The sequence below is a fragment of the Anolis sagrei genome, chromosome 5 (genome assembly GCF_037176765.1).
Source record: "Anolis sagrei isolate rAnoSag1 chromosome 5, rAnoSag1.mat, whole genome shotgun sequence".
In the NCBI taxonomy this organism is placed as follows: domain Eukaryota; kingdom Metazoa; phylum Chordata; class Lepidosauria; order Squamata; family Dactyloidae; genus Anolis; species Anolis sagrei.
In genome coordinates, this window is record NC_090025.1 from 75,533,982 (window position 1) to 75,546,163 (window position 12,182).

Here is a 12,182-nt window from a genome sequence, read left to right on the forward strand (position 1 = left end):
CCAATATTAGAACTATGATAAGCAGATAGAAGTTACTAAAAACTAAATACTTCAATTGCAACATTTGGGGGGGGGGGAGAGAAACAGGATCTACTATCTTAAAAAGTATGTGCAATATAGTGTGATCAGTTCTGATTAAAAGGATAATTGGGGGGGGGGGTCATTGAGATAAAATTACAATTCTTGAATTACATTTAAAATGTTCAACTTGTTAGTATTAAGATTATCAGTGGATACGAAGGATAATCTGTTGAATATGAAAAATACTGAAAGAAACATGGATAAATAATAGAATTTTTGGAGGAAATTTAATATGAATTAAGAATATTTAATATGAAAGGGAAATATAACAAGATATTATAAAAAATAAAGGTATAGATTTACCCTTGACATTAAGTCTAGTCATGTCTGACTCTGGGGAGTGGTGCTCATCTCCATTTCTAAGCTGTATTGCCGACATTGTCTGTAGACACCTCCAAGGTCATGTGGCCAGCATATCTGTATGGAGCACTGTTACCTTCCTGCTGAAGCAGTACCTATTGATCTACTCACATTTGCATGTTTTTGAACTGCTAGGTTGGCAGAAGCTGGAGTTAACAACAGGAGCTCACCCCGCTCCCCAGATTCAAACTGCCGACCTTTTGGTCAGCAGGTTCAGCAGCTCAGCGGTTTAACCCGCTGCACCACCGGGGGCTCCTTACAAGATATTATACTGGGGTAAAATTGTTGAGATACAGTAAGTTCAAATCAATCTAGATAAAAAGGAAAAATTGGGAAAAACTAAAATAGAAAATAAAAACTGAAATTATAAGAATTGAATTGTAGTAAAACGTTTAAATTTGGTTGTATTAATATCACTTGTGAGTAGGTCTGTTTGTATTTAGCAGACGTTAATCAAATAGAATAGAAGTACATTATAACATCTTGATAGATGCTTTGGCCTGAAAGGGGAGAAGTCAACCGTGTTCTTTAAGTCTTTTACATCTTTTATTTTTTTTATCTGCATTTTCAAAGGTTGGGGCTATAAGGGTGGGGAGGGGAATTTTGAATGTTGTGTCTTTTTAAAAACCCTTTTTAAAAAGGAATTCTTATACTAGAGCAAGAGAGAGCAAAGGGTGGTCCTCCAGTTGATCTCAGATTGCGGTTTTCAACAATCCAAGTCACCATAACCTATCTTCACAACCAGTAATTGCAATCCAACATCCTTTTGTCCAACTCTATACTTGGAAGTAGGCAGAGTCAACAACAAATAATTTACAAAAACTTGTGGCTATGAGAATTTGGAAGTATATTTTTTTAAAAATTCACTTATCATATCAGTATTTACACTTATTTACTTTTTGTTTTCAAAGAGAATTCAAAGCAGGCAGCAACTGTAATGGCCATGTTACAAAGAGTGCACCTTTTGCTTTTGGTCAGCAATTTTTATTTTTATTTTCTTTTTGGTTTTGGGTTTAAAAATGGAGGTGAGCATTAGATTCAATGATGCGTTAGACTTGAGTAAATATGGGTAATTTACATGCCTAAAATAACTTAAATTTCATTGACAGCAGCTTCTGTTCTTTCTGATGTTATTAATGCTATTATCAACAGCACATCCAATCAAGTAAAATGTGGCATATAACATGTTTGTGTAAGTTTATTTACAAATATTTAATGAAAATATTCAAACTGGGCAATAACCTTTTCACTCACTACTAAATTCTCAAGTTCAGTTTCTGGTGTTCTTCCCCCAAGAATTTAAAAATATATAAAAAGTTTATTTACGGTTACCTCTAGAAACTGGTGAAAAACTGGAAAAAGAGGCCACGTTTTTCCTAAAAGAAGTCCTAACATACACTTGGCAGTATTTATATCTAGGCTTCGTTGGTCCTTTTCCTGTTACAATGAAAAAAAAGGGGATTATTTGGAATATTCCTCATTTGGACCAATATCCAAGACATCTTATTCTTCACAAGACAAAATGTATGACCTATAGCTGGGCATCCTGTTGGAAACTTACAACTTATGATCATGCAGTTTAGAACCACATGGTTGTGCAATGAGTCCAGTATTGTCATACTCGCACCATCAGGATCACTGCACCAGTAGATGAAGCAGCACAGCTATTATGCAAATGGTTGTGATTTGTATCAGTACTGGACTTCATTTACTAAGGCTGCATTTCTGCATTAACACCAAAAGGAGGGAGCAATAGCTTCCAACAGAGCCAAAAGGCATTGGTAACCCAGAAATAACAAAATCCATACAGAAGTCAAACAAGAACCTCATAAAATGAGCACAAAAACAACATTAGTGTGTAAATGACTCACCTGAGTTACTAGACAGATTAGCAACTAGTGTTCCCTCGCTACTTGCAGGTAGCTTTTCTGTGAGTTTTTGTGGTACTCGTTCTGCACATGCGTAGTACACCTGCCATTGGTCCACAGCCCTGCCAGCGGTTGTCAATCCCAGCTTGTTTACCCTCCCGGGCAGCCAATGAGGCTCAGAGGTGAGGCCGCCTCCCAGTTTATGAGGCCGCCTCCCAGTTTATGAATGGTTGCCATTGCCCAGAGCAGCGTTCTAATCCCGCCTCCTGGCAACAATGGAGTGTGGAAAGGGGTTTCACTACCTCACTACCTCTGAGGATGCTTGCCATAGATACAGGTGAAACGTCATGAGAATGCCTCTAGAACATGGCCACATAACCCAAAAAAACCCACAACAACCCAGTGATTCCGGCCATGAAAGCCTTCGACAATACAATTTACATACTGTTTTGAAGAACATTTTCATTCATAAAAAAGGGAGAGAGGAGATACAAAGCAGTATGAAAATTACAGCCTGATAGTCCCTTCCTTATAGCTAGCAAAAAAAAAAGTGTGTATATACACACACACACACATACATACAGCATCCCTATTTTGCAGATTTTCACTTTTCGCGGATGGTCCTGGAACTTAACACCCATGATAAGTGAGGAAATACTGTATATCTAATTGGAGGAAAATACAAAAACACAAGGGGAATTCTTCCACCTTGGAGAACATTTGATGTTAATTTGGAATAATTAACATCAATACGTAATTTTTTTTCCTCCCTATGAAAGCAATTGAAAGAGAAGTGAGGAAAAGAGGCTGAAAAGAATCTGAATCTCAGGCTACTCACCCGTGCGAAGTCAAAAGCATATCTGTAAATAAGTTTAAAATTTGTAGGTTCATTTAATAAGGATCTCAAATAATCCAAAGAATTTCTTAGCTTCTCTGTGGTATCACATCTGCCAAATTAAAAACAATACATCCATTTAAAATTCAGAATTTTATTGATTTTATAACCATCATACATTTTTTTGGGATTTTATATGCTGGCTTTCCAGAAAGCTTAAAGATTTAGAGCAAAAACATTGTATGAATTAACCATGCTGTACATACTAATCAAAAAATTAGAAGACCTACAAAAAATTGTACAATTCACAGAGATTCAGGCAAAGGAGCTATAGGCATGGGGGGCAGGCGGGCAGAGAATCAGGCATACAAAGTATACTGGAAATTATTAAATCAAAATATGCAGAAATTTCAGTTCTTGCAGAGAGTGGAATTAAAATTTGTAAGATAATAATGCATCATTGCCGAATCTACTTCACTTCTGATGATTACGATAATACTTACTGCAGAGATGTCATTCCTTTTAGCCATTCTTGTAATGTAAAGTAACCCATATTCTGAGCATCCAGCTTCCAAGCTAACACAAGCATAACTACCTAATTTAAAAGAAAAAAAATATTACAATAGTTGAAGACTTTACTCTCTAGAACATAAACCTCGGTTTATATTCAGAAGCATTAATCACCACTCCTCATGACTCTAAGTACCTTGACAGCGGTCTTTTTCACTCCTACTTTCATGGACAAAGAAATGTAGGAGGAAACAGCTGAGATGCATAGACAAGAGATTTCTGTCAAAACATCTCAAAACCTTCAATGAAGAGAGAGGGGAGTTACAGAATGCATTCCTTGCCTTGTTGGCCTAGGCCTTTGTTTTTGATGAAGAGTAAAAGTTAAACGTACGTTTTCTGGTTCAACTCCAATATCCTCACAGAATTTCTCCATTCCTTCAGGACCCACAATATCATCTGTTCCTAGAAGCAAATGAGATTGTGTTACTTTACTTTCACTTCAGAAGTCACTGTTAATATTTACAAAAAGTCCAAAATATCTGAGTTGTTCATACACTGCATTCTCACAAATACATAATTGTCTAAACAGTGTGGTATGTGTAAAAAGGACCTCCGCCAATGGTAAAGAAGCTGCCACCAAATGGTAAAGAGACGCTACCAATTAGTGAGGAAGCGCCTAGGTTTAGGAGAGAGGAGCCACTGATTTGTAAAAGGCTCTGGTATTAAAGGCTCTGTTTGTGTTGTGAGGTAATTTTGGTAGAGTGGGTACACCGAACGTAGAATTAATGGAGATGAGGCAGTTTTTAAAAACCAAAGAGAACAAGTTTATTTTTAAACAAAGCGTATGGTTGCAGTATGAAGATGTTAAGCTTGGCAAATACTTGATGGTTACATGTAACTTGGTTGCGATACAATTCAGACTTTCGATGTTACAACTTATGAACTCTTGCTGTGGTGAAGCACTTTATTAACCAGTGTTCCCTGCAGTGAATAGTCTCTCTGTTTGATCTATCCTAGATCAAACTACAGATCCCTAGTCTTTTTCCGACTAACGATCTTAGCCAGCCTCTGTTAGTTCTTTCTAACTAAAGCAACTAACCAGGTTTTCCCCTTCAGCTTCCTAGCTGAAGAAATCTCTACTATTCACGAACACTAAACCCTGACTCTTCACTTCTTCACTCCTCAGAGTCTAAAACCTGACTCTGCTTCTCTCTCAGAATCTCCAGCCTGACTCTGCTGCTCTCTCAGAGTCTTCCCCCCTAACTCTGCTGCTCTCTCAGAGTCTCCCGCCTGACTGACTCTAACTGTCACTTTTCAAAACCTTCACTCTCTAAGCTCCTCCCACCTCCTCTTCTGCCTCGTTTCCATGGTAACACATTTCTCACAGCTAGGCCGCTCCAGCCTTAGGGCAACCGATGCAAACATAAATACAGTTATAAGCATATTATTATAAACACTTCTGTACATATGCATAGGGCAGCAGACTCCAGGGTCAAATGCTTCTGTTCAGCCTGTCCCTCTATGGAATTTCACCTTAATGGCACACATCCATGCATCTTGTAAAATGCAGAAGCTCAGAGGTTTCAACTGCTTGTTAAATTAAAATGTTGAAAGCCTATCTCTCCCACAACTGTGCTTAAATTATAATAAAGCTCAGTTTCTTTTATCTTTGTAGATTTAAAGCTATTCTTCAATCAATTAACAGAATCTGCTATTCAAATATTAAATATGAAGCAATTAAAACATGATTTAGGGCATAATTTAGAGCAATTAGAACATGATTTCAACAGAAAGGAGGAAACCATGAAAATGAACAAAATCTGGCTACCAGTATTAAAAAAAACCTCTAAAATCAAAACAGTAAATAAAGAACAACACTCAAAAACAGCAGAATTCCAAACAAGAAACAACCAAGGCCAGCTAATCACTTCCCAACAAAGGATTCCCCCAGGCAGTATGCAGCCAGACCTTGAAGCTGCAAGGTCATTACATGTAAATCAAGGTGGCCAATTGCAATATTCACACCTGCCTCAAACAGACAAGAGTTCTTTCTCCCATCCTGGACTTTCCACAGATATATAAACCCCGCTTGCCTAGTTTCCAACAGACACCACAACTTCTGAGGATGCCTGCCATAGGTGAAATGTCAAGGGAGAATGCTTCTGGAACATGGCCATACAGCTAAGAAAACTCACAGCAACCCAGTGATTTAGGTCTATAAGCTACTGTGCCATTTGGCGAATCACAATTTTCATAAATGCAAATTTTAAAAAACAACATTTAAGAATTTTCAGTACAAAAAATAAATTTACATTTTGGGGAATACTAAGGCAATGACAAACCCCTTCTGAGCAAATTTTGCCAAGAAAACCTCAATAAGGTTGCCATATGTAGGAAATAACTTGATGTCACTCAGCAACAAAAGGCAATGGATGATGGCTTGAGCGATGGACTAGAGTCCTGCAAGAGTAGGAATCAAATCTCTCCTCAGTCAAGAAATCCCATTGGGATATCTTGGGCATGTTATACTCTTTCATTCTCTGAGGAAGGCAATGATAAACCTGCTCTGAAGAGATTTTGTCAAGAAAACCTCATGATAGGGTCAGCGTAAGAATGGCCTTGGGATACATGATAACAACAACAAAAAATTCAGAATTTGTCAATTTATTATTTCAGTGATTTGCACGCTTCATTATGCAAATTGATGTGTGCATGCATTGATATGTGTGATTATTTTCTCTTAAAATGTGAGAATTATCTGTTTGATCATGAGTAAACAAAGCACATATCTGCTTACCCGCATATTCATAGAACCATTCTAAGCATCTCTTGCTTAGAAACATGTCATCTTCTGTCTTTATTCTAGCAGAATCATATTTTCTGTACATACTAGTGATGAAGAGACAGAAAACAACAATCCTGTATTAGACACATAACCATTATGAGGTTGTTATTATATGTCACTGAAACTGATCCACCAAAATCCACCTTAAAATCCAGCCAACTGCAGACCTATAGCACTGGCAAGAAGAGCTCTGAAGAATGCATCCAGCCCCATCCTGCTATCAACTTTTTTTTATCGGGTCAAAAGTGAATTGAAAATATACTGCAAATCGCTTCTGGTGTGAGAGAAGTGGCAACTGCAAGGACTTTGCACAGGGAATGCCCGGATGTGTTACCATCCTGTGGAAGTCTTCTCTCATGTCTGGGGTTGACAGATGAAAGCTCACCCCATTCCAGAGATTCAAACTACCAACCTTCAGGTCTTCAGGTCAGCAGTTCAGCCGGCACAAAGGTTTAACCCATTGCACCACTACAATGGAACTGCTGCAAGGTCTTATTGCAACTCCTTAGTACATCACAGATTGATGTTGGGAGGGGACTGGACCTGTCATCCTCTAATTCCCCATTGTTAGCACCTCAAAACTCAATTCCTCAATACAGATGGCTGGATTTTAAGATGGGTTTGGGGGTCATGTACAATCATGGCAATGGTCAGTATGATGTAACTGACTAACAAAATGAGAACTGTCATGTTTCCATTCTATAAAATATACCAAAATATTTAAATACATATTGAAATAGATCCTCACTCTTAGCTAATCCACATCTCTTCAGAGATTTGAAACACGTAAAACCTACCAGAAGCAAAACAATTCACAACTGTGTAACTGAGCATCCCCAGTCATGAATTTTTATACTGAAATCTAAACCATATAAATGGCACTCTTGAAGCAGGAGAAAGTCTATAATTTAACTTTCTGGGATAATCAGATGATAGATACATAAACTGAAGCAATGAAAAGGGCAACATTAGGCAGCCCTTCTCCCAGCATATTCTAGAATTTTTCTTTGAATTTTTAGCAATCAAATCTCTTTCTCTTCCCCACCCCTCATACATACATATATACATACAGAGAGAGAGGAAAAAATATGCAGTACTGATCCTTGTTCCTTTACCTAACTAACCAGTTTCCTGAATTTGGAAGAAATCAGAAACTGCAGTTCTTGCAATCTGTAACAAGAATGTAAATACTCTGCCCCCTCTACACAGTTAGGAAAGAAATAACTAAATGAACACGTTCATTACATATTGTGCACACACAAGCTAAATTTTGTTTAATCTGAGATGAACCAGTGTTTTTGTCCTCATCTACTTAAGTTTAATGACTACACCTTTTGGAGGTGTCTATGGACAACGCTGGCTCTTTGGCTTAGAAATGGAGATGAGCCCCAACCCCCAGAGTAGGACACAACTGGAATTAATGTCAAGGGAAAATCTTTACCTATATACCGGTAATTGCTCAAAGAAACAAGCTATTTGCTAGATACTAAGGTAAACCAAGTAAATATGCCACCTCCACTTAGTAGGCCCCTTCTACCCAGATTCCTAGGATAAAAGTGGTTTCATAACTAAGAGAATTACATACCCATCATGTCTACTCTTTTTAGCTGATAAGTCATCTCCAGCTGCAGGTCGCCTCTTTTTCCTTGGAGGCATCACTTTGCTAAAGCAGTCTGAAGAACTGCAAGACCTGAGACTTCCTGTGGAATTAGGGAAGTGGGGGAAGAGAGAAAGAACATAGATTAAACAGGTGCAAAAAAATGTAGTTCTGCTCAGCCTCAAAAGTATTTAAAATAAACTAAAACTAAAAACACAAACTTTTTATAAGTTGAACAATAAACAATTATAACACAGCAGAAAGGCCAAAAAAGTACATCAGCAGGGAAGAATCCAAAGCACTATTCAGCCATCTCTAAAAACAGTAAATGATAAAAATAGACTGAAATTTAAAAGATCTGGGGAAATATAAGCATTGGTACCTGGTGCCTGAAACTGCAATCAATAGGGCTAGGTGTACAAACTTAGAGGGTATCGATTCTACAAAACGAAAATTCAAATTTCCTATCAATAAAATATTACAGAAGTTAGAAAATATGTTAAGTGTAGACGGCTCAGGTCCAGGCTATTTGGCTGATGGTATCCCCTTGTACGAACCTGCCCAAGCTCTGAGATCTTCAGGAAAGGTCCTTCTCTCGGTCCCAAATCCATCTCAAGTTCGGAAGGAACGAGAAGGCTTTCTCAGTGGCTTCCCCTCGACTCTGAAACTCCCTGCCCTGGGAAGCCAGAATGGCCCCCTCCCTGCTGGCTTTCCGGTGGGCTAAACCCTTTTTTATTCAGACAGGATTTTAATGGTTTTTAAGATCAATTCAGGGGGTGCTGTGATTTTTTAACTTGAATACGTTTTAATGGTTTTTAACTCTGAATTTTTAAATACTGTTTATATTTCATTCTGTTTTGATGTTTGCATATTTGTATATTTTAAATTGTACGTTTGTTTATTTACGGCATTTCTACCCTGCCTTTCTCCACCCTGGAGGGGACTCAAGTAGCTTACGCATAGGCAACTATTCGATGCCATAAAACAATGTACAATTAAAATAAACATTTAAACAGAATTATAATATACATTAAAGCAATTAAAACATTTAAAACAATCTGCTTTTATGGTAAGTTGCTTTTAGTTTCCTTCAGGAGAGATAAAGCAGGGTATAAATAAGTATAATAAATGAATAATAGAAGGAGAACAAATGCCAAGGGATATGTAAGTATGCTTTAAAAGGCACGTGGAGAGTGCAAGGGGGAAAGAGCACAATAATGTGTGCTCTGGATAAGCAAAGGCTGTTTGAAATGGGGTAGCTGAGTCGTAACGCCTCTAGAACCACTATCTGCATTTAAACTCCCTGATATAAGGAAACAGACAGTATCAGTATCAGTACAGCATGTAACTAACATCTTAATATGCTGAGCTTCACTTCCAGCTACCATTGTTGTGTACCTGTTTCAACCATTGCACTACCATTTTGTGGATTATGGGTCTAACATTCATAGCTTTCTGAAATGAATTCTAGGGACTGAACCCCATCTAGAATAGTTTGAACCTTATCTTCTTGGTCATTAACAGTAGCTCTGTCTTATCTAGATGTAATCCGCCACTCCTTGTTGATTCCGTGTACTTTTTCTACATTTAGAATTTCTAAAAGAGAAGTTATCCTGAATATCAACAACAACAGTAAATACTTTATTTACAAGAGCGCGATTCCCTGCCCTACCTGGGCAACACCATTAATGGAGAATCAGTGGGAGTTATCCATTTGCTCACTCAGAAACTGATGGGTCTACTCTAGCTGAGACTAACCAATAGAATTCAAATCAATATGCAATATCAGTCATGCCATAAATAACATACCATAAAAACAGTCAAATCTAGTGGTAAGACATCAACAATGTAGCATAATAACCTTATGTTTTCAATTGATTACTATTATTCAATTGATCAATTATTATTACCGTACTTACGGCATTATACACAAACCTGTCTGATTCTTATCTAGGACCAATTCAACTTGCTGTTATAACACATGTAATCTAGTCTTCTCTAACACTGTCCTCCTTAGCAGTTAGGGCAAACAACAAGAGCTGGAGACCCCTCCTCAAATATCAATGCTCCATCACTTTGTCCCATGCTCCCAAAAATGGTACCTGGTTTGGGTAGCTGGGTCTCTTAAATTCCTTGTAGCTAGTATCAGATGCTCTTTTCTGAACAGCCAGGGGAAGGGAGTCTGCTCAGGGAAGAACATCTATCTGCAACAGAACCTGGTCTAGAAACAAGTATTTAAAATCAGTCTTCTAGCAGCAGAATTGGGCATATACAAGCTTCAGTTGAGGCACCTTTTCCCCATGATAACTCTTCTAGGAGTGAATTTCCCTTCCTAGGGGTAGATTTCTCTCACTTCATGTTATCTCACCTCAGTTCTTAACTATGAGTCATTTGCAAGACGAATGTTTGTAACTTGGGGACTGCTTGTATTTGCAATTCATTTCTAGCAATAGGCCTCTTCCAACTGCTATTTTAGATATATGTCTTTTAGACTGCTTGATGAATGTCAGTTGTAACACTTCTTTCACAAAAAGCCTAGAAAAGCATGTTTAATTATGCATCAACAATATGTACTATAGAGTATAGGCAAATAACTTTATAGTATTCTACTATTATAAATCTGTACTTTTTGCTCAGCTACAGCTTTATAATCAGAAACAGAGTCCGCTCTTGAGAATATGACACAAAGATAGAAGAAATTAAGCAACTCTTCATGCATCATCATTCTTCATACATGATCTATGTTTGTTGCAAACATGAAACAGCTGATCAGTTTGATTTAAAAGAACCTCTTAAAAAACTCAAGGGATGTTTAGTCAGCTTAGCTTCCGTTCTCTTGTTGACTTGTGTTGCCTCATGAAGCCAAAGAAACTTACCCAATGCCCATGTGTCGCAAACATTGCATCTCTCTCTCCTGCATTTTCAATAAGCAATACATATGTAGGACCACAACAAGTAAACACTTGCTTGGCATGCAAAAGTAGCAAGCCTAGCTACCTGCCTATCAGGGATTATCACTATTAGACCAAATAAACCAATGTTCTAATTTGTGTTTAAAATATCCTCCATGGAACTTTGCATCAATTTAGGCAAGAAACCATACAACTAACATTAGCAACATCACAGAAACATGACTGTAAGTACTGCTGTTAAATATATATGGAATGTCTTGGCAATATAATTTACATGAACTTGATAAGCAAAGGTGAATGCTGTGAATAATGTTAACACTGCAGGCTGTGTGATAATACTGCATATTGAGGTTATAGTTTTGAAAAATCGATCACAAGATATGGACCAAATTTTGAACCTGAATCCTCAAGATTATCTTTAAGAGCCATCACCTTATAAGCCTTTAGTCAATTATTCTATACAAATTGTAAATCATACAGTGGTTTTAAATGCTAGATTATCTGTGTTCATTCTGTCCCCTAACAGGGAACCATGCAAGCAAACCATCCAGCAACATTATTATAATTTCTAGAGCACATAACACCTTTTCTTTTGTTAGTACACAATTTCTAGAACACAAAAAACAGGAAAGAAGTTTTCCCTAGACTTAACATTGCCAAAACTGCCACAAAACACGTGCACTTAAAAGTGTTACCTGTTTGGCGATCGTCTTGACCAGCGTCTTCTGTCAAATTCTAAAAAAAAATTAAACCAGTGCGATTAACAGAATTCAACTATTCTTATGTAGCTTTCATATAGTATCAGCTAGCCCATTTCGTCTTACTATTTTCCTCCCTCTTTTCACTTCTTCTCTGTCTTCAAAGCTTCTTGGGAGATGCCCCTCTTTTTTTCTCCCTGGTGTACTAATCAATAAAATGCTTCTAAAGATTTACTATGCTTTCTAAACCTGATGAAGTTTTAAAATTATGACCAGAAATCTAAGATGACATGTCAGAAAAAAACATGTTTTGAAAAGAATTCTGCCCCATCTTTTAGAAGAGGCTTTCAAGATGGGTTAATGATTAAAACTCTGAAGGAAAAACATTACCATATAACTCCATATTTGAGTAGAAATCTTAGATTCCCACTGTACATGGAAACATAAGGCAAATTCTTAGCAATTTCCTCCAACAA

General features: G+C 37.4%; 1 protein-coding gene across 4 annotated transcripts in view; it reads right to left on the minus strand.

The window, feature by feature from the left end:
* The window catches only part of DCUN1D4 (defective in cullin neddylation 1 domain containing 4), a 32,202-nt gene that overhangs the window by 1,639 nt on the left and 18,381 nt on the right, over positions 1-12,182 (minus strand). For 2 of the 4 annotated variants that reach the window (XM_067468770.1, XM_060778516.2), the window contains exons 2-9: positions 11,704-11,743; positions 10,199-10,317; positions 8,085-8,199; positions 6,452-6,543; positions 4,046-4,116; positions 3,648-3,739; positions 3,148-3,256; positions 1,774-1,878 (exon numbers count right to left, since the gene is read on the minus strand). In XM_067468770.1, the coding sequence (XP_067324871.1) occupies positions 1,774-1,878; positions 3,148-3,256; positions 3,648-3,739; positions 4,046-4,116; positions 6,452-6,543; positions 8,085-8,155 (540 nt within the window). In that variant the 5' untranslated portion in view covers positions 8,156-8,199; positions 10,199-10,317; positions 11,704-11,743. The remainder of the gene's footprint in view (positions 1-1,773; positions 1,879-3,147; positions 3,257-3,647; positions 3,740-4,045; positions 4,117-6,451; positions 6,544-8,084; positions 8,200-10,198; positions 10,318-11,703; positions 11,744-12,182) is intronic. The other 2 variants (XM_060778515.2, XM_067468769.1) reach the window with 1 other exon arrangement.